The sequence below is a fragment of the Oncorhynchus gorbuscha genome, linkage group LG08, assembly GCF_021184085.1.
Source record: "Oncorhynchus gorbuscha isolate QuinsamMale2020 ecotype Even-year linkage group LG08, OgorEven_v1.0, whole genome shotgun sequence".
In the NCBI taxonomy this organism is placed as follows: Eukaryota; Metazoa; Chordata; class Actinopteri; order Salmoniformes; family Salmonidae; genus Oncorhynchus; species Oncorhynchus gorbuscha.
This window is the reverse complement of record NC_060180.1, coordinates 56,298,966-56,320,854: the sequence shown is the minus strand read 5'-3', so window position 1 is coordinate 56,320,854 and position 21,889 is coordinate 56,298,966. Positions and strand designations below refer to the sequence as shown.

The 21,889-nt window shown below is 40.7% G+C and overlaps 2 protein-coding genes across 2 annotated transcripts; both read left to right on the top strand.

Annotated features, from left to right (window-relative positions):
• Positions 1 to 4,229: 4,229 nt before the first annotated feature.
• Positions 4,230 to 6,632, top strand: LOC124040946 (calcyclin binding protein). The gene is made up of 6 exons (XM_046358070.1): positions 4,230 to 4,385; positions 4,817 to 5,024; positions 5,147 to 5,243; positions 5,369 to 5,468; positions 5,569 to 5,663; positions 5,838 to 6,632. The coding sequence occupies exons 1-6, from the start codon at positions 4,368 to 4,370 to the stop codon at positions 6,016 to 6,018; spliced, it is 699 nt and encodes a 232-aa protein (XP_046214026.1). The 5' UTR covers positions 4,230 to 4,367; the 3' UTR covers positions 6,019 to 6,632.
• A 2,215-nt stretch (positions 6,633 to 8,847) lies between these two features.
• On the top strand, positions 8,848 to 18,336 carry LOC124041866 (serine/threonine-protein kinase PLK3-like). Its single transcript, XM_046359949.1, has 15 exons — positions 8,848 to 9,164; positions 9,924 to 10,031; positions 10,143 to 10,259; positions 10,361 to 10,490; positions 10,701 to 10,788; positions 10,890 to 10,985; positions 12,923 to 13,121; positions 13,460 to 13,586; positions 13,689 to 13,802; positions 14,241 to 14,363; positions 14,593 to 14,676; positions 14,796 to 14,958; positions 15,113 to 15,242; positions 16,709 to 16,819; positions 16,957 to 18,336. The coding sequence occupies exons 1-15, from the start codon at positions 8,955 to 8,957 to the stop codon at positions 17,149 to 17,151; spliced, it is 1,995 nt and encodes a 664-aa protein (XP_046215905.1). The 5' UTR covers positions 8,848 to 8,954; the 3' UTR covers positions 17,152 to 18,336.
• The last annotated feature ends 3,553 nt before the right edge of the window (positions 18,337 to 21,889 follow it).

Sequence of the window (21,889 nt, the reverse complement as noted above, 5' to 3'; positions counted from 1 at the left end):
TGCTCAAATGAGGTTGTCCATTCACTTGTTATCATTCTGACAAAGTGCTTCCATTAGCAAAGTGTCTTTTCCATTATTGAATGTAAATATTCAGTGGGAGCCCAATTCGTTAAAAAAATGTTTCACTAACTGGTCTTTTAAACAATGACATCAGGTCTTTTCACAGATCTTTTTCACAGATCTCAGTTGCACATATCATGGGTGTTGTGATGTTTTCATCTGTCAAACATATCACTTCAAAAAGTAGGCTACCTGAGCAGTTTGATCCACCATAATTTAGCCTACAATAAATAATTGACTACTGACTACTTTCACCCCTAATTTAGACATGTTTCTACTTATAATTTCTGACATTTGGTAGGCCATTTGTTTGTCAGCTATAGTTTGAACATGCAGCTTCTCTTCTGTTATAAGTTGTTGCCCCAGAAGACTAAAAGTAGTGCTCACTAGAATGACTTCCATAAACAGAATGAATGCATTAGTAATCTATTTAACACCGGTAAAGTAGTCGGTTTCAATTAAGGACCGGGGAGAAAACACAATAACTCCAAAACAGTGGAAAGATTGGATCTGTGCAAAAAGCCAAATGTCATCAGTTTGACCGGTTTTAAAGAAATGAAAAGCTGAGAACTTCAAAACATGTTTCTGAAAAGACTTCAGTTGGTCTTGGGTGCATATGTTATGTGGTTGGAATACTGACTGCTTGCATAACAGTGTCAAGATAACATATTACACACATTTGCATTATCTCAAGAGATGCTGAAATAAATATTTCTCCACTCCTGTTCCCGAGACAAAATTAACATTTGTCGAATATTTTCACTGCAAGAAATGCATAATTCTGTGAAGTTAATATAATTATGATTATATTATGCTACATGTGAGAGTTTATAGGCCTACAGTCAGTGTTCAGATTTCAGTTACTATTCCATTTAACCCATATACTTAAATTATGAATATTCTGTTTATTTATGGGTACAGGGATACCAAAGGTGTGTGTAAACAGCTTATCCCGAATAAGACCTTAAGCGGGATTGAGTTACTATCCAGAATACTGTGCATGTAAACATGGTCATTGCTGTTGACTCCTATTTGCTAAATCCTTGCAGAACTCCCAGTTTTCAGACTGGCTCACCTCAACTAGATGGCAAATTACTGGACGGCAAACATCCACAAACTGAACACTCCCATGACACGCACAGGCCATTATCAGAACTCTCCCATTCACTAAACAGATCAATGCACACCCCAAATAGCCCAGGGCCTTAAAAATGCCTGCCTAAGAACTCTAAAGATGTATTTTCTAAAGCTGCCACCCCTAACCTTGTCATAGTATTGTTGTTTTGTATATGCAGTGTACAAAACATTAGGAACATCTGCTCTTTCCATGACAGACTGATCAGGTGAAGCTATGATCCCTTATTGATGTCACATTTTAAATCCACTTCAATCGGTTTTGACAAAAGAAGGAGAGACAGGTTGAATAAGGATTTTCAAGTCTTGAGACATGGCTTGTATATATATGTATGTATGCCGTTCTGAGGGTGAATGGGCAAGACAAAATATTTAAGTGCCTTTGAACAGGCCATGGTAGTAGGTGCCAGGTGCACTGATTTAAGTGTCTCAAGAACTGCAACGCTGCTGGGTTTTTCCACACTTAACCGTTTCCCTTGTGTATCAAGAATGGTCCACCACCCAACATCCAGCCAACTTGACACAACTGTGGAGTCAACATGGGCCAGCATCCCTGTAGAACACTTTCGATGCCTTGTAGTCCATGCCCCGACGATTTGAGGCTGTCCTGAGGGCAAAAGGGGATGCAACTCAGTATTAGGAAGGCATATTTTTTAAATGTATTATATTAAAGCTGCGATATGTAACGTTTTGGGCGACCTGACCAAATTCACATAGAAATGTGAGCTAGAGATCTGTCATTCTCATTGAAAGAAAGTACTGAACAAAAATATCAACGCAACATGTCAAGTTGACATGGGTCCCCAGATCCTCAAAAAGTTCTACAGCTGCACCATCGATAGCATCCTGACCGGTTGCATCACCGCCTGGTATGGCAACTGCTCGGCATCTGACTGTAAGGTGCTACAGAGGGTAGTGCGTAAGGCCCAGTAAATCACTGGGGCCAAGCTTTCTGACATCCAGGACCTCTATACCAGGCCGTGTCAGAGGAAGGCCCTAAAAATTGTCTAAGACTCCAGTCCCCCAAATCATAGACTTTTCTCTCTGCTACCGCACTGCAAGCGGTACCAGAGCGACAAGTCTAGGACCAAAAGGCTCCTAAACAGCTTCTACCCCCCAGCCATAAGACTTCTGAACAATGAATCAAATGGCCAACTGGACTATTTACATTGACCACCCCTTTGTTTTTGCACTGCTGCTACTCGCTGTTTATTATCGATGCAAAGTCACTTTACAAATTACCTCAACTAACCTGTACCCCTGCACATTGACTCGGTACCCGTACCCCGTGTATCTAAATTGTCTTGTGTTACGTTTTGATTTTTATATATTTTTTCTTCACTTTAGTTTATTTTGTTTATATTTTCTTAACTCTATTTCTTGAACTGCATTGTTGATAAAGGGCTTGTAAGCACATGTGCATGTGACAAATACAATTTTATTTGATTTGTGTTGGTCCCATGTTTTCATGAGCTGAAATAAAATATATTGTATGTGTATGTATATTACTGTAAATGTTGATCACATTCACATTCCTTGTGTATGATCATATATTTTGATACATTGCATGTTAATATTGTGAACCAATGTTATACATTTTTTACTTCCTGTTTCAGGAAGTGATGTCACTGAGTACTGCCCCTATATATAGGACCTTCCACCCCCACCTGGGATATGGATGCATGATGAAGACCTAAGGGTTGAAACATTGTTATAAATAAATATCACCTGGGATATGAGCAGCAGTGTGTGGCGTTTTCCTTTCTGTTTTCCCTGAAATAAAAGATCCCAGAATTTTTCCATATGCACAGAAAGCTTATTTCTCTCATTTTGTGCAGAAGTTTGTTTACATCACTGTTAGTGAGCATTTCTCCTTTGCCAAGATAATCCATCCATATGACAGATGTGGCATATCAAGATGCTGATTAAACAGTATGATCATTACACAGGTGTACCTTGTGCTGGGGACAATAAAAGGCCACTCTAAAATGTGCAGTTTTGTCACACAACACATTGTCACAGATTTTGAGGGAGTGTGCAATTGGCATGCTGACTGCAGGAATGTCCACCAGAGCTGTTGCCAGATCATTTAATGTTAGTTTCTCTACCACAAGCCACCCCAACGTCATTTTAGAGAACTTGGTGTTAAGTCCAACTGGCCTCACAACCGCAGACCACGTGTAACCACACCAGCCCAGGACCACTTTAATAAAGCCCCTTTGTGGGGAAAAACTCATTCTGATTGGCTGGGCTCCTCAGTGGCCTGTGGGTAGGCCTGGCTGCCAAGTGGGTGGGTCTATGCCCTCCCAGGCCCACCCATGGCTGCGCCCCTGCCCGGTCATTTGAAATCCATAGATTAGGGCCTGATTAATTTATTTCATTTGACTGATTTCGTTATATATAACTCATTAAAATCGTTGAAATTGTTGCATGTTGCCTTTATATTTTTTTTGTCAGTATATAAGAAGTGGTAGATCAGTTCTATGTGCACTATTTGTATACTTTCTGTTCTTATGTTTAGTTTTTGTGTCTTTACTTTCAGTTTTGTACACCAGCTTCAACCAGCTGAATATACAATGTTTTTGGTTATTGACATTATATTGTACAGCGAGTTAGATGGTACGTTGATTCTCAACACTAATGAATTGCTTGTTTTGTCACAAACTGAAATTAGGCTAACTATTAGGATTTTAGCAACCAGGAAATGGCAGAGCGATTTCGGCATATTGCACAAGTGTTTTGCTAGTTTAGGATTTTACTATTCGATAATTATATATGATTGATGTTATGATTGTAAATGTGTACAATTCAGTGTGACTGCGAGAAACCAATAAAACGTACTACTACTTACTGCGTCTCAGAGCAAATATAGTGATTTCATCAAAATACACTGTTGATTTTTATTCTGATAGTAGTTGTACTTGTTTCCTTCAACTCGAGTAATATGAAAAAATGTGGAAAAAAATTATTAGTAGGCAAATTGATTTTCAGGTATCATTGGACATTGTACAGTGCACATTTTGACCGATAGCGAAAGGTGAAAATGTTGGCGGAACTCAAGTGAAACATCAATCGCTCTAGACGGAGCATTTTCATTGTTACAAAGGAGCATTGAAACTTCGCTGTTAATCTATCCAACACACCCATATAAACCTTACAGAATAAACGACGAAATGGACCTCAGCGAACAGGTAATCCATCATGTTATGGGACTGCTGAGGATTGCATGAAAATAGCCCGGTCAAAGTCTTCTCAGCCTGGTTACTTGCCAGTTAGCTACCAATTCTTATCTAGGATGTTATCGTTAGCAAGCTAGCTGATGTTGCGCCATATAATTAGGAATGAGCTAGAATACTTAATTCTAGTCATTTTAGTATAATCTAAATTGTACTCAGTAACGTTAACTAAATATTAAGTCAACCGTGGCATGTCAAGTAGCTAGTTCACTTTAGTTAGCGATGTGTGCTAGCTTAGTGTTGGCGTCTTGGTGTGACGGCTAACTTACTTGTTAGCTAGCTAACGAGTGAGTTGCTTACTAGCTAGCTGTTGCAAATCAATGTTTGCTAGCAAACGTTAGCTTTATTCTCGATGTAGAGGCATAAATGTTTTTTTATATACTTAGATCAACCAGTTGGAGACAGACCTACTGGAGATCGACAGTCTTCTGGAGAAGTCTGAGAGAACACGTGTTCAGGATGTCCTCAAACTGGAACAGAAGAAGATTGAGAAGGAGATTTCAGTGAAGCGAAGTCAGAAAGAGCAGCTGGCAAAAAGGGAGGCAGATCCAACCTCTGCCTCAAAAGCATACACAGTCAAAATAAACAACTATGGTACTACTTTTGTAATATCTAAAAGTATGAATTGCTTTCCTAGCAGCTCGGCTAGCAAACACTAATGTAAAAAATGTAGGCAACCTGCTGCTTTTACAATGAATGCATGTTCTTTGACGCAGGGTGGGACCAATCAGAAAATTTTATCAAAATCTACATCACCCTCAATGGCGTACACAAGATTGCACCAGAAAATGTGAAGGTCACTTTCACAGAGAGGTAGGCTATGTTTTAGTCATGTCACATTGATAAATGCTTCAATCCCTTTTGCTCTCTCAGTCAACACTTTTGCCTGTTTTTAATGTTTTTTATATTTAAACTGATCTATTGTTTCCTGCATACAGGTCTTTCGTTCTACTTGTGAACGATTTGGATGGGAAGAACCATCAAATGACGATCAACAATCTTCTTAATCCTGTTAATGTTCAGGACAGCTCTAAAAAGGTGTTTGATTCTTTTAGATTTACATCAACATTGTAAACTGCAATTCTTTATCTGGGCAAAGTGTAAATGACATCCCTTGTCATATCCTTATTTGTTATAGATTAAATCAGATATGGTCCTGGTAATGTGTAAGAAGAAGACTACCAAGAAGTGGGAATGCTTAACACAGGTGCAGAAACAGATCAAAGAAAAAGAGTAAGTCAAACACAATTTAGTGTGCTAAACCAAATAATTGAATGGTTGAAGATTAAATCACTCTTAATTGATTAGACTTGTAATGGATATTGAGCTGTAACTTTGACACTCTTCAAGATGTTTACTGTCAAACCTTTTTAGAGAAATACAAATATCATTGTCGTTTTTGCACAGTAAGCCCAGTGTAAACCCAGAAGAGAATGCTGATCCTAGCGATGGACTAATGAGCATGCTGAAAAAGATGTACTCTGATGGGGACGATGAGATGAAGCGCACCATCAACAAGGCCTGGTCTGAGTCCCAGGACAAGAAAGCCAAAGGAGATGGAGACATTAACAACATGGGCATGTTTTGAACCTGATCCACCCACCCCCTCTAAATCACGTGTCAAACTCATTGCACCTAGAGCCGAGTGTCTGCATGTTTTCGCTCCTCGTACTTAATTCATGAATTAATATCACTAATTAGTGAAGAGCTCCCCTCACCTGGTTGTCTAGGTCTTAACTGTAAGCAAAAACCTGCAGACACTAGGCCAGCGTTTCCCAAACTCTGTCCTCAGCTCATTCAAATTATCTAAACTTGGTGATTATTTGAATCATCTCTGTAGTGCTAGGGCAAAAACCCAAGCGTATCCTCCTTGGGATCCCAGGGACTGAGTTTGGAAAACCCTGCACTAGGCCCTTCATGGAATCAGTTTGACACCCCCTGCTCTAAATCTACCAACCTTCCAGTCCTTCATTTGTTTTTTTTGTACATTGATTTTGCATTCCAATGCCTTCTTAAGTCCTTAAGACTGGTTGAAAATGAAAGTTTGCAGTACTGTTCATCCTCAAATCACTCGAAAGGTGATAACTGTGTTAAAATACCACTTTATTAGGCAGATCACGAAGTAGATTTGTGAAGGTAAAATTGCATTCGTGTATGTATTCATGCATTTCAGAATAAAATGTCAAAGTTATTCACTCTAAATGTTTCTTGTTGCCTTCCATGGTTTGGTTCTGAAATGCAAGTGAAGTGATCAAGATGCAGACCCCAGACATTTACATGAAAAGGAATTGCCATTGTTTGAATTACGGGGGGGAAATTATTAGCAGGAACATTTATTAAAAACAAAAATTATTTATTCGTAAAATGTATTTTATGCCTAAAACCAAGGAAGCAGCTTTCCGATTGCTGAAAATGTACCATTTTGAACACAGTGTCTCAACATGTAAAGCTTAGAAAGGGTTGACCTACTGTATGTCCAGATTCTGAATTAACCCAGCCACTGATTATTTGCCATTATAAACCAGGTGGTTTGAGCCCTGATTACATGAAAGCTTTGATATATCAGACTACTGCAGGTGTGACATAAAAATAATTTTACTATGTTTATAATATTAAATAAGGCACCTTTAAGTAAGGGGTTGTGGTATATGACCAACATACCACGGCTAAAAGCTGTATCTAGACACTTTGCGTTGCTGCGGCCCCCCCCCCCCCCCTTTCAGCATCGGGGAACACCGCTGTGCACCCCTAGACTATTTCTATGGTCACAAGCTGTTCACACCCCTCTTATTGGTGTAGAGAATTGTGCATGTTTAAAGCTTATTTCCTGTATTTCTACACATTTTATCATGGAGTGCAAAGAACATTTTGCCGTTTTAAAGCTATTTTCCTTTCAATTCTATACATTTTGCCATGTCTAATGTGTATTCATGTGATATTTGAGTGACAAAAATCACAGCAATATTTATAGGCTAAAAAAACGAAATAAAAAAAAACGTTCGCTGACATGGGCTAGTTGATCTGGACATTTCTGACAAGTTATAAATAGCTCGCTACGGTATGCAATGACAAACATGACAAGAGGAAACGATGATGCACTACCCAAATTCGAAATTGCACTTTGTGCATTCTATTACAACATTCATGAGTACATTTAAAGTCGGACCCCCGCACCCCTACTGCCGAATGTGGTATAGATCATGCTGAAATCATTCGATGTTTACTCCACTAGGTGGCATCTGGAATCACTTTCCATGCACTGTCAGAAGTGAAATGAGTAGACAGCCTCAATATGTTCAGCCAAGGGATAAGGTCAATGTGATATTACTGCCTCTTTTCTGAAGGACTCACTTCGTTTGTAAATTATGTGTTGGAGTGTGCAACTGGCTAGTTGTAAATTGAATCTAGAAAATGTGGCCGTCTGCTTTGCTTAGTATTAGGAATTTAAAACGATATATACCTGTAAAACGTGTTGTACCTGTACTTTTACTTTTGATACTTAAGTATATTTTAGCAATTACATTTACTTTGATACTTAAGTGTATTTAAAACCAAATACTTTTAGACTTTCACTCAAGTAGTATTTTACTGGGTGACTTTTACTTTTACTTGAGTCATTTCCTATTAACTTATCTTTACCTTTACTCCAGTATGACAACTGGGTACATTTCCCACCACTGCTATTCTATCAGAGCACGTCACACGTATTATGCTATATCAACATGACATGGATATTCACGATTAAATATATATTTGCTCACGTATCTTGTTAGTATGATTTTGTCTTAAAAATTGCAATGTAACCAGTATCTTAGGAATTAAATTACAATAAAAACAGCAATCAACGAACAGCACTTTATCACAAGGATGACCAGGATGTTCTCTTGATAAGTATGTGAATTGAACCATTTGTCTCTCCTGCTAAGCATTCAAAATGTGACGAGTACCTCTGGCTGCCAGGAAAAATTTATGGAGTAAAAAGTACATCATTTTCTTTAGGAATGCAGTGAAGTAAAAGTTGTCAAAAATATAAATAGTAAAATAATGTACAGATACCCCAAAAAACGACTTAAGTAGTACTTTAAAGTATACTTTACACCGCTATATGATAGTGTTGTTGCTCTGATAATGTGAAAAAATGTATTGTCTATTTTATATGACAGGTTTAAACCGTCTGTCTCTCAAAAAAATAATATCATTCAACAGCAGTAGAATCAATACAGTCACGCGACTGGATAAAATTGTTCATGAGGACGTTATGTATTTCACACACATAAAAATCACATTTATTGTTTCAATCAGCTTTGATTGAGAACTATTTCGAGCAAATATGGTTGGTTCATTTTAGGAATGAGCCACCTATTCACCCGCCCACTTCTGTGACGTCAGGGACAGTTTATATAGCTGCAGAATTTTCAGCCCGGGCATGTCAGATGTATACGAGTTGGAGTTCAGGATACAACACAGCTAAAAGGATAAATTGTTAAATCTGAGGATTGTTGGAGAATATCTATTTTTGGATGAATGAATACTGCGTGTTTTACCACCTCTCAGCGTACTTCATGTCTCACGATGAATCCGGATCTATTCAAACCTTGTCCAGAACATGGCCAAGTTATTCTTCCTACTAAACCGAACAAGACCAAATCGGAACAAATCAAACCAGATCTCGCCCAGGTGGTGACTGATTCCAAGACAGGAAAATCTTACAGCAAAGGAAAGCTTCTGGGAAAGGTATAATATTATATCAATTTGATCTATGTGCTGCTATGTATCGCACACAAATCAATTATTTAGACACGGTTATGTTGACAATGTGGCTTGATGGTAGTATGAAGAGATTGGCTATTGCTGCGTCAGTGTTACAACGTGGCAACTTTCATTCATTGGCATGATTTATTCCCGGTTGGTTCGCATGTTCTGCAAACCAGGGCTGGCTACACGTTACACTCAAATGTGATTGTTTCATTGCGGAATGATGACCACGTGCGGGGTATGACAAACTCTCTACCAGCTTCATTAATTCTCTAGCTGGGTTACTAGCGAGGTATAATCTAGGCTATCCAGATTTTCTCTTGACTTTATTTTGAGGTCATTGGTAGGCTATCTCCCAGCCGCCTTTATTATTATTTTTTTTTTTAAATAAGCCGTCCATGAGGATAGTTAACGTTCTTTTGCCTAGTTGTAATGATGCGATGTAACGCCGGACGTGTCACTGATAATTAATTAGTTGATAAAATGTACATATTCTAAATGCATCTTGTATCGTGATACAATGTATCAACACAGCGCGGTGTCAAAAAATCTTCGCCTGTCTGCTGCCGCATGAGGAGGAACATTTTTTTGTTAAAATGCTGCAGTCGCATTATCCTAATTCGAATTGCATTTCATTATAAACAAATGAAATGCATGGAAAGACATGTCGCTGTAAACAGCTATTTTTATGGTTCAGATTATGGCCGATACTGATTTGTAGTGTGTTTTACTTCAAAGGGTGGCTTTGCACGATGCTATGAAATGACAGACCTTTCCAGCAACAAAATGTATGCTGTGAAGGTGATACCACAGAGCAGGGTGTTAAAACCTCATCAGAGGGATAAGGTAAGGTCATATTTCATTGTCAATCATCTGCAGACTTAACTCCTTTCCAAAAATCATTAGTCTTTATTCCTACTGATATTTTGGGTGCCTGTTTTATTACTCTTCTGACAGATAACAAATGAAATCGAACTTCACAAAACCCTACATCACAAACATGTGGTGAAGTTCTCCCATCACTTCGAAGACCAGGACAACATCTATATTTTCCTTGAGCTCTGCAGTAGAAAGGTGAGCTGTGCGCTTGCTTTGGTCTGTGGTGCTACAGCTTGTGCAGACATTCTGAAGGGTGTTCACTGGGTACTGACAGCACTCTGACCTTGTCTTTGTAGTCCCTGGCACACATTTGGAAAGCAAGACACACACTGACAGACCCAGAAGTGCGGTACTACCTCCGGCAGATCATATCTGGGCTGAAGTACCTTCACAACAGAGGCATCCTTCACAGGGATCTCAAATTAGGTGTGTAGGGTGATTTGTGGAATAAGATGTGGTGTTTGGATTATTTTACCACAATGGTGGTACTCTCTGAACTCTCATTCAGTTCAGACAGTTTGAAAATGGCATGTTTTGAATTTGTCATTATTTGGTTGTACTTTTATATCAAAGCACTTCAAACTATTCCTTGTGGGAGGCCTGGGAAAACTGACCTGACAAATGTTGCCCTTGCAGGCAATTTCTTTGTGAATGAGAACATGGAGTTGCGTTTGGGAGACTTTGGGCTTGCTGCGAAGTTGGAAACAGTCGAGCAGAGGAAGAAGTAAGTCATCTGGTGGAATGTGTCCCATTCCTTTGAATATTCAGGTTTCCGTCAAAGCCAATCCGAGGTGAACTGCTTTAATGCAAATGGTTTCTCCTCAGAACAATCTGTGGAACGCCAAACTACCTTGCCCCCGAGGTGTTGAACAGGCAGGGCCATGGAACAGAGTCTGATGTCTGGTCACTAGGTTGTGTAATGTAAGTATACTTGGAATGTTTGTCCTTTGGTGTCCATTGTATTTGACGAAGTGTGTACTTGTCACACTTCGCTCTATGGTGCTACAGCTCCTACTTAAGCCTTGAATGTAAATTATATACACAATTGAGTATTCAAATGGTTTAAGGTAGCGGTCGACCGAATAATGGGATTGGCCGATTAATTAGGGCCAATTTCAAGTTTTCAAAACAATAGGAAATCTGTATTTTTGGACACGGATTTGGCCTCCCCCTTAACACATTTATTTAATCTTTATTTAACTAAGCAAATCAGTTAAGAACACATTCTTATTGTCAATGATTGCCTAGGAGCGGTGGGTTAACGGCCTCGTTCAGGGGCAGAACAGATTTTCACCTTGTCAGCTCGGGATTCAATCTTGCAACCTTACAGTTAACTAGTCCAACGCTCTAACCACACGCCTCTCATTGCACTCCACGAGGAGCCTGCCTTTTACGCGAATGCAGTAAGCCAAGGTAAGTTGCTAGCTATCATTAAACTTATCTTATAAAAAAAACAATCAATCATAACCTCAAGTTAACTACACGTGGTTGATATTACTAGTTTTTCTAGTGTGTCCTGCGTTGCATATAATCGATGCGCTGCGTATCGTTGCTCCAATGTGTACCTAACCATGAACACCAATGCCTTAAAATTAATACACAGAAGTATATATTTTTAAACCTGCATATTAAGCTAAAAGAAATCCAGGTTAGCAGCCCATATTTAACCAGGTGAAATTGTGTCACTTCTCTTGCGTTCATTGCATGCAGTCAGTGTATATGCAACAGTTTTGGCCGCCTAATTTGCCAGAATTTTACGTAATTATGACAACATTGAAGCTTGTGTAGTGTAACAGGAATATTTAGACAAATGGATGCCACCCATTAGATAAAATACGTAACGGTTCTGTATTTCACTGAAAGAATTAACGTCTTGTTTTTGAGAGTTTCTGGATTCGACCATATTAATGACCAAAATGTCTCATATTTCTGTGTTATAACTAAGTCTATGATTTGTTAGAGCAGTCTGACTGAGCGACGGTAGCAGGCTCGTAAGCATTCATTCAAGCAGCACTTTTGTGCGGTTTGCCAACAGCTCTTCGTTTTGCGTCAAGCATTGCTCTGTTTATGACTTCAAGCCTATCAACTCCTGAGATTAGGCTGGTGTAACTGATGTGAAATGGCTAGCTAGTTAGCGGGGTGCGCGCTAATAGTTTCAAATGTCACTCTGAGATTTGGTGTAGTTCCCTTTGCTCTGCATGGGTAACGCTGCTTCGAGGGTGGCTGTTTTCGTTGTGTTCCTGGTTTGAGCTCAGGGAGGAGCGAGGAGAAAGACTGAAGCTATACTGTTACACTGGAAATACTAAAGTGTCTATAAGAACATCCAATAGTCAAAGGTATATGAAATACACATGCTATAGAGAGAAATAGTCCTATAATAACTACAACCTAAAACTTCTTACTTGGGAGTATTGAAGAATCATGTTAAAAGGAACCACCAGCTTTCATATGTTCTCATGTTCTGAGCAAGGAACTTAAGTTAGCTTCCTTACATGGCACATATTGTACTTTCACTCTTCTCCAACTTTGTTTTTGTGTTATTTAAACCAAATTGAACATGTTTAATTTATTTGAGGCTTAATTGATTTTATTATAAGTTAAAATAAGTGTTCATTCAGTATTGTTGTAATTGTCATTATTACAAATTTGGCCGAATAATAGTTATCTGCTTTTTTGGTCCTCCAATAATCGGTATTCGCATTGAGATCTTAATCGGTCGACCTCTAGTTTAAGGGTGTGAGGTAGACCATGGATAAGCGTGTTTAGGCTTTTATAACATTCCTCAAATGGAGGAATGTGTCAACAGTTTAAATCAACTGGCTGTGCGGAGACTTAATATTTTGATTTGCTTCAACCAGGTACACACTGATGTGTGGGAACCCTCCCTTTGAAACCCTTGACCTGAAGGAGACATACAAGTGTATCAAGGAGGTAAAATACAACCTGCCCTCGACCCTGTCTCCTGCGGCTCAGAAGCTCATCTCTGGCATTTTGCAGAAGGACCCCAGTGACCGCTTCACACTAGACCAAATCCTGAACCACCAATTCTTCACCAAGGTATGTGGCCCATGCCCTGGAATTAGGCGTGACTTTACAGCACCAATTCCAAAAGCTTTTTACTTATTGGATTATATTTTTAGCCCCCTCCAATGCCTTGATTTGTACTTGCATTTTGAATAACATTCCAATTGCATTATGCTTAATCTTTAGATGCAATTTGGGTACAATTGGAGGGCTGAGCCTTGGATATGAAGTGTACTTTCTAGAGCCACACTAGGAATAGCAGCACGTGCCCACTGACTAGTGACTCGAGAGGATGGCAGTATTAATTGCGCTAAGCGGTTGCTTGAATTGCCGACCTTGCAGTTTCCCCGACCTAAACTTTTTTTTTTCAGGCTTTCACCCCGGATAAACTGCCTCCCAGCAGCTGTGTGACAGTGCCAGAGCTCAACCTTCCCAGCCCGGCCAAGAGGTTTTTCACAAAGATGGCCAAGAGTCTCTTTGGCAAGAGAAAATCCAAAGGTAAGCTTTGTGGCAAGTCATGACTGACCTTCAAAAGGCTGCAGTTTAATCCCAGGATTATCTCTTGAATCGGGGTATAATTTAACGCGTTTGGTTTTATAGTGGAGAAGAACCATTGTGAAGAGCGAGAGAGCATCTCCAAACTTGTGTCAGGCATCGTCAAATGCTCCATCAGTCGCCAGATGAGTTACAAAACAGTTTGCACCGATGAGGTATGTATTTTGAAGGATGGATTATTTTTAGCATAAGCTAAACTTTTCTATAGTGCAGGCTAGATTTAAGGTTAATTACTTTCAAACTATGCAGCAGTGTTGCTTGTTAGCTGAGATGAAGCAAGAGCCCTAGACCAAGGGACTGTCAAAGGGCAGCCATAGTAGTGAATGTCTCAGAATAGTGTTGTACTGTATTTAGCAGAATCCCATTTCAGCCAGACAATCTATGGGGAGGTTGTGGGTGATGGCTTGATCATCTTTTAAAAGGTTTGTGAATCAGGCCTGTGAAACAAAATGCAATTGCATATGCACTCTGTAAATCACAGTTCTCCCAGCCTCCTGGTGTCTGTAGCGGTCATTCAATACAACAAACTGCATTTGGCTCATGTGCCATTCTTTGTAAGGAAGGACAACTGCTCATGACAGCTGTTTCCTCTTTCAGGCTCCCCCTCCCACGGAGGCCAGCAAGTCAGCTCTGGTCTGCTAGATACACCAGCTGAGGAGGAGTCCAGGAAGTCTGCAGCATCACGCTCTTTTAAAGGCTCGGTGGCCAGCAGCACAGAACGTAAGTCACTACTCTGTTTCAGTTTGATGAACCTCAATTGCTGAACGTGATGCTTTAAATGTGGTGATGTGCCAATAATGGACCACTAACAGATCATGATCTCTTCCAAATGTATAGCCGAGACAGCTTTTAATCTACATGGATTATATTTAAGTGGCATTGAATCAGTTTGCCAGACTGTCACTGTTGGTGGGAATTTAAACTAAATTTCACCCTCCCCTCTCTCAAGCGTGTGAAGATGGCCTTACCCCTGCGTCTATAGCTGAGTCGGCCATGAAGGTCCTCAACAGCTGTTTGTCTGCCATGCCTGCAGGTGAGCTTTAAGCCTCTCCACAAGCTATTCTAGTACAATACTTCAAATGGCATTTAAACAAGTTGATTATACTGAAATCTTCTACTGAGACATTTCTAAATGAGTGTCTTCCTCTCCAGCTACAAGAAACCCGCCATGTCTTTCCAGGCCCAAATCCTTTATCTGGGTCACAAAGTGGGTTGATTATTCCAACAAATATGGCTTTGGCTACCAGCTTTCCAATCAAAACATTGGTGTGCTTTTCAATGAGGGGACACACTTGAGTCTGTGTGATCAACGCAGGTAAGAGTCCTTTTCAACTTGATAAATTATATTCAAGCAGTTATTAGCCTTAGTTTATTGATTTGCCAACCTGTATTCTGCTGGTTTATTGTAGCCTTTTCAATGTCTCAAACCCTTGTCTCGTTTAATGCATCTCTGTTGTCTTCCCCCACAGGACTGTGCACTACTGCTTGACCAACAACAAACACTTCACCTTCCAGGCCAGTGCTTTACCAGAGCAGCTCTGCAGTCAGAAGCAGATCGTGGAGCTGATGGCCAACTACATGGAACAGAACCTCATGGAGGTGAGGCATTGAAGGTTCTCTATTAACCACCTTATCGGGGTATGACTAATCAGGGTGTACAGTGCCTTGCAAAAGTATTCATTCACCCCCTCTGCTTTTTTCCTATTTTGTTGCATTACAACCAGTCTATAAAATTGATTTTTATTTTTATTTCATTGGACGGACATATACAAAATAGTTCAAGTGAAATGAGATGATGTACTTGTTTAAAATAAAAACAGAAGTGGTGTGCATATGTATTCACCCCCTAATAAGATCTGGTGGAAACAATTACCTTCAGAAATTGCATAATTAGTTAGTTTGCACACAGGTGGACTTGATTTAAGGGTCACACGATCTGTGTATATACACCTGTTCTGAAAGGCCCCAGAGTCTGCAAGGGGCACCACAAAGCCAGCGACACCATGAAGACCAAGGAGCTCTCAACAGGTCAGGGACAAAGTTGTGAAGTACAGATGAGGGTTGGGTTATAAAAATAACCTAAACTTTGAAAATCCCACAGAGCACAACTAAATCAGTATTAAAAAAATAGAAAAAAATATGGCACCACAACAAACCTGCCAAGAGGGCTGCCCACAAACTCATGGCCACCCACCACATCTCACGGACCAGGCAAGGAGGGCATTAATCGGAGGCATCTATGAGACCAAAGATAACCCTGAAGGAGCTGCAAAGCTCCACAGCAGAGATTGGAGTATCTGTCCATAGGACCACTGAGCCGTACACTTCACAGAGCTGGGCTTTACAGAAGAGTGGCCAGAAATTCAATTGAAAGACAAAAGGAACACGTTTTGTTCGCCAAAAGGTATGTGGGACACTCTCCAAACATATGGAAGAAGGTACTCTTGTCAGACAAGACTAAAATGTAGCTTTTGGCATGTCTGGTGCAAACCCAACACCTCAAGAACACCATCACAACAGTGAAGAATGGTGGTAGCATCATGCTGTGGGGATGTTTTTCATTGGCAGGGACTAGGAAACTGGTCAGAATTGAAGGAATAATGGATGCTAAATATAGGGAAATTCTTGAGGGAAACTTGTTTCAGTCTTCCAGACAATTGAGACTGGGATTTAGGTTCACCTTCCAGAAGGACAATGACCCTAAGCATACTGTTAAAGCAATAAGTTATTTAAGGGGAAATATTTGTCTTGGAATGGCCTTGTCAAAGCCCAAACCTCAATCCAATTGAGAATCTGTGGTATGACTTAAAGAGAGCTGTACACCAGCAGAACCCATCCAACTTGAAGGAGCTGGATCAGTTTTTCCTTGAACAATGTAAATGTTTTGCACCTTCAAACTGGTAGGCATGTGTAAATCAAATGTTACAAACTCCCAAAAATCAACTTTAATTCCAGGTTGTAAAGCAGCAAAATAGGATAAATGCCAGGGTGAGTTCTTCCCCAAGCCACTGTAGTTTTATGATCTAAATGGGATTGTAATGTAACAAGTTTCTTGTCTCTTCCAGGGTGGTGACCTCCACTGTGAAGACCAGCCTCCCTCCCAGCCGCCACTCCTTCTGCAGTGGGTGAAGACCGACCATGCTCTGGTGATGCTCTTCAACAACGGTACCCTGCAGGTAAGGCCTTACAGCCACACTGTCACAACCGGTAGATATAATGCTGTTTTTAGAGCACGATCCTAGTTCCAAAACCCTCTTGTGGTAGCTTAGCACTAATTATGCCCCGTGACTTTATTTAACTTCCTCCTCCCCAGGTGAATTTCTACACCGACCACACAAAGATCATCCTGTGCAAGTCCTCCGACTCTTACCTACTGACCTACATCAGCCGCGAACGTGTCTCCTACACATACCTCCTGAGCATGCTATCAGAAATGGGCTGTTCTGCCGAGCTGAGGCACCGCATGCGCTACGTGGTACAGCTGCTCCAACATCACGGAGATTCATAATGGACCAACAGCTCAAGTAAGGTGATGGTTAGGATTGGGGGAGGGGATGCTGATCATGGCTCTGTACCTAGGGAAAACTTCACCCCCCCAGGGCCATGACTCTGGGCACCATCCCCAAGTCTCAACCAACCTGCTGCTTTCTGCTCTCACTGGGAGCAAATGACCAGGAGGCTCTGTTCATTCAGGGAGTCCTCCCCAATCTTAGGCTAGTGTCTGGCCTATTTGGACTATGGTGCCCATGTTTGTTTTTGAATTAACCTATATTCTGACTACAGCATCACACTACTGGCTTGATTCACTTCATGCGCACAAACCTGACCCTGTTCCCTCAGCTCCTGCTCAGACCTGATTCTGAAATGGCAGTGGGATCACAAGCTGCCAAGTGCCCCCCCCATGTCAAAACTGAAGTGTGTCTTCGCTTTTTTTATGCTTTGACATCGCCTGCCTTTTTTATGATAATTGCACTTCACTAATTGGTACACAACAGCATACGGAGGGCAATGGGTGTGACAACTTTCACTTTCTTTTGCTTCGCAGTAATTTTCCCACTCGTTTTTAGCTATAGATACCAGAAGGTTATTATTTTTTTGACCTTAACTGGGTAATATAGCTTTTTAGTGTTCAGTTGAAAAAGGCTGCACTACACTGCATTGTTTGGCAAAGGGGATAAAGTGCCTTTGAGGGATGTCTGCCTGTATTGTGCAATAGCAGCCCTTTTTGAATGTGGCTGTGGTGGCATGAGATGGTCTACGGAGGCAAGTACTTTTTACTTGGAATTGGTTTAACTTCTAAGTCTGAATAGCACTAGTGTCACTACCTGGTATAAGCTTTTGATAAAATGGTATATAACCCTGTAATATCAGTATGTAATAAAAAAATATATAAGTATTGTGTTTATCATACTGTACCATCCTTTGGTTTACATTGCCTTCTCTACCCAGAGTTGGATCCTTAAACTGTGATTCCTGAGTGCAAGTATTATACAACTTCCAGGTAATGTCTTGTCAAATCCAATGTTTTGAAAGCATCTGCTTCAGAATCTTTATTTTTGTGCACAATAATGTCCTGTATTTATTTTATTTATACATTTATTTATTGTGTAATTGTATGGTCTTGACACATGGGAAATGTTCAATATGATCACTTTTGTGCTATATTGGCGTAAAATAAAGTTTATGGAAATCACATTGGCCTTTCAGAATTATTTGACAATTTGCTTGACTTGAATCTGAAACTACAACTAAATGGTTGCTTTTTTCCCCCCATGAGCAAAATGTCTATTCAAGAAAGAGCATAACATTTGACAATGGTGTTGGTGATATACAAATCGCAAAAACAAATTGATCCACAAACAAGTGTTGGCCATACATTAGAAATGATTTTCTGGAACTAGGAAAATATCAGCATTCTTCCAGGTGAACTAGAATGGTTGTCACTCGGTGCAAATTACTCACGCAAGATAAACCTATTTGACCAAGGAACAAATGAGGGGTTTTGGAACATAGCAACTGCAAAGTCATCAGGCTGCGAGTCCCACAGACTGCAACTGGCCACCCATGGGTCCTGTCTCACGACCTGATGCACCAGCATGTACCGTGCAAGACACTGACTTTTCACTGTCTGACAAAATGGCTGCCGGAGTCTATCCAGTTAATTATCCAGCATGGCTTGCACAAGCTTCTGGACCTTACTGGCTTTAAAAAGATGGCCCTTCCCTGGTCTTCTAGGTGTTCTCTAGCTGGATCTCCTGGACAAGCTAATGGAGAAGCTGGCCAGACTGCCCTGAAGCCAACCGCCAAAAAGTTTGACAGGGTGATCGAGTCCCTGCATAAAAGGGTAGTTACGGTTGCTGGCTCCTGGATGAGGACTTCTTTTTTTTCACCAGGTAGGTCAGTTGAACAAGTCAATTTACAACTGCGACCTGGCCAAGATGAAGCAAAGCAGTGACCCTTACATGGAATAAACGAGTGTACAGTCAAAGCAATAAAGTTTATATACAGTATGAGGGCAATAAATAGGCCATAGTAGTGACGTAATTAGTTTAGCAAATTAACACTAGTGATCAAGTAGGAATGTTGGTGGTGCTCCCGGACCCCCATGGTTCTGTGGCTTGCTGGTTAAACTGGGCCGGGGGCTGCTGGGTTATATCAAGCCAGACCTGAAAGTCAAGGGAGCTGTACTGTACAGATGCTGGTGCAATCATTTCATCACATGAATTTATATCACTTCTGTGCCAGAGGAATCAATCTTTCGTGAACTATTGATTTCACAGTGCTGCCTTAAGACTTGTCTATGGTATTAGCAGTCTCCCACGTGGAGCTTGAAAATGGTCTTTAGATAAAATGTAAATCGGACACGACCTTGTCACGAGTTCTTTCTCAATTTCCATAATCCACACCAAAGTAGTTTGGATTACTTTAACTCTGCTAGTTTCATCCCATTGGCTAAAACCGCCATGAATTCCTATCAGCATGATGTGTAAAATGCCGTCATTCAGTCCAATTTCTCCTATTCAACAGTAGCTTTAAATAGCCTATTTAAAGCTACGTACAGTATGTAAGAACATGCATACAATAGCAGGTGAGAATTCGCCTTTTAAACTAAACATGACAGGAAAATGATGTTCCCTTGAAAAACAAGTTATATTGCATGTGTGTCACACTATATACAATCATTCTGTGCAGTAGCTACTACCCTCCACTTCTCTTCAAATGAGTCAACCATGTAGCTGGTGGCATACCACACGCACCCTAAAAACTACAAATGGACTTACTGTCACTAGCCCGCTACAACCAAGAACGACAGTAATATTGTGACTTTACCTTTTAAATTCACCTGAGAGACTATGATGATAAACTCGTAAAAGCAACAAAACATTTGTGAAAAAAATACTAAATCCCCTTACATTGATGTCTTTTGCAAATCCAATCAGGTTTCTGCAAAGTCATCACATAGATACATTGTTTTAAATGACACGTAAGCAACAGGTTTTTGCCCAGTGGGTGACTTACTTCCACCACCTCTGCTGTTGTCATGGCAAATAATTTTATTTAACCTAAAATGAGTGACCCTCTGAATCAATGGTGTTGTCTGTGTTTGCTGTCTTTGGAATCATTTGATTAAGAATTACATATACGAATGTATGAATATGACATTGTCAATAACTGGAATAGTGAACAGGATCCATCATGAGGGTATTTCATTGCTGAGTTTCTATAGCTTTGGTGTTGGAGACACTATTTACATTGGACTATTTCGTTTTGAGATTCAGGCATGACACATATGTCAGAGTCAAGGCCCGCGGGCCACATCCGGCCCGCGAGAAGGTTTTTTACGGCCCCTGGGATGATCTTGATTTATTATTAGAACCGGCCCGCAGACCGCAGCAAGCCGGCAGCCCGCAGATCTTTTACACGCACCAATACTACATTTCCCACAATGCAACGGTGACGCACCGAGCAGTAGGCTGCTTCATTTCAATATTTATTGGCACAGCAGTTGTCAGCATCACAGTAAAATTAACTTTCAGATACCCATCAAAAATGGCAAAACGGAAGGTGGACACTGAGAACCGGGGGTTTCAAACAAGGTGGGAGTCGGAGTATTTGTTCACGGAGGTAGCTGGAAAACCTGTGTGTCTTCTGTGTGGAGAAAGTGTGGCGGTACTGAAAGAGTATAATATAATAATAATAATAATATATGCCATTTAGCAGACGCTTTTATCCAAAGCGACTTACAGTCATGCGTGCATACATTCTACGTATGGGTGGTCCCGGGGATCGAACCCACTACCCTGCCGTTACAAACGCCATGCTCTACCAACTGAGCTACACAGGACCACCAACTGAGACGACATTATGAAACGAAACACGCGGACAAAAACAAGAATATGGACATGGAACAAAGGCTACAAAAGGCAGAGGAATTAAAACGAGGCCTCAAATCTCGACAGGCTCTGTTCAAAAAAGCCAAATCACAAGGCCAGGCTGCTGTCAAGGCCAGTTTTATTTTGGCAGAAGAGATCGCTAAATCAGCCCGGCCATTTACGGAGGGGGATTTCATCAAAAACTGCATGATTAAAGTTTGTGACGAAGTTTGCCCAGAAAAAAGGCAACTCTTTTTAAATGTGAGTCTGAGCAGAAACACCATTGCCGAGAGAGTAGACCAGTTGTCCATCAATCTAAAAGAGCAGCTTGTGAAAAAGGGAAAAGATTTCATTGCATATTCCTTGGCTGTGGATGAGAGCACCGACATTTCTGACATTGCCCAGTTGTCAATTTTCATCCGCGGAGTGGACTCCAGCCTAAGCGTGACAGAGGAGTTTTTGGCTTTACGTCCTATGCATGGCACAACTACGGGGCATGATTTGTATGAAGAGGTGTCAAGATGTGTAAATGAGATGGAGCTGCCTTGGGAAAAACTCGTGGGTTTGACAACCGACGGAGCACCTGCGATGTGTGGACACAGGAGCGGACTGGTGGAGAAGATACGGGAAAAGATGCAAGAGGAAAACGCGACAGGTGAGCTGACAGCTTATCATTGTATCATACACCAGGAAGCGTTGTGCGGTAAAGCCTTGAAAATGGAGCATGTAATGAGCATCATCACGCGCACAGTTAACTTTATCAGAGCCAAAGGTTTGAATCACCGCCAGTTCAAGGCATTTCTGACGGAGTTAGAAACGGAGCATGGTGATTTGCCTTATCACACAGAGGTGCGATGGCTAAGCCAGGGAAAG

Bases quoted from the DNA above. Each gene is read 5' to 3' on its own strand.
- LOC124040946 (XM_046358070.1), top strand. The intron at 5,025-5,146 runs GTACTACTTTTG...TCTTTGACGCAG, and splicing joins AGTCAAAATAAACAACTATG to GGTGGGACCAATCAGAAAAT. The intron at 5,664-5,837 runs GTAAGTCAAACA...GTTTTTGCACAG, and splicing joins AAACAGATCAAAGAAAAAGA to TAAGCCCAGTGTAAACCCAG.
- LOC124041866 (XM_046359949.1), top strand. From the start codon at position 8,955: ATGAATACTGCGTGTTTTACCACCTCTCAGCGTACTTCATGTCTCACG. The intron at 10,260-10,360 runs GTGAGCTGTGCG...TTGTCTTTGTAG, and splicing joins TTGAGCTCTGCAGTAGAAAG to TCCCTGGCACACATTTGGAA. The intron at 10,491-10,700 runs GTGTGTAGGGTG...TTGCCCTTGCAG, and splicing joins TCACAGGGATCTCAAATTAG to GCAATTTCTTTGTGAATGAG.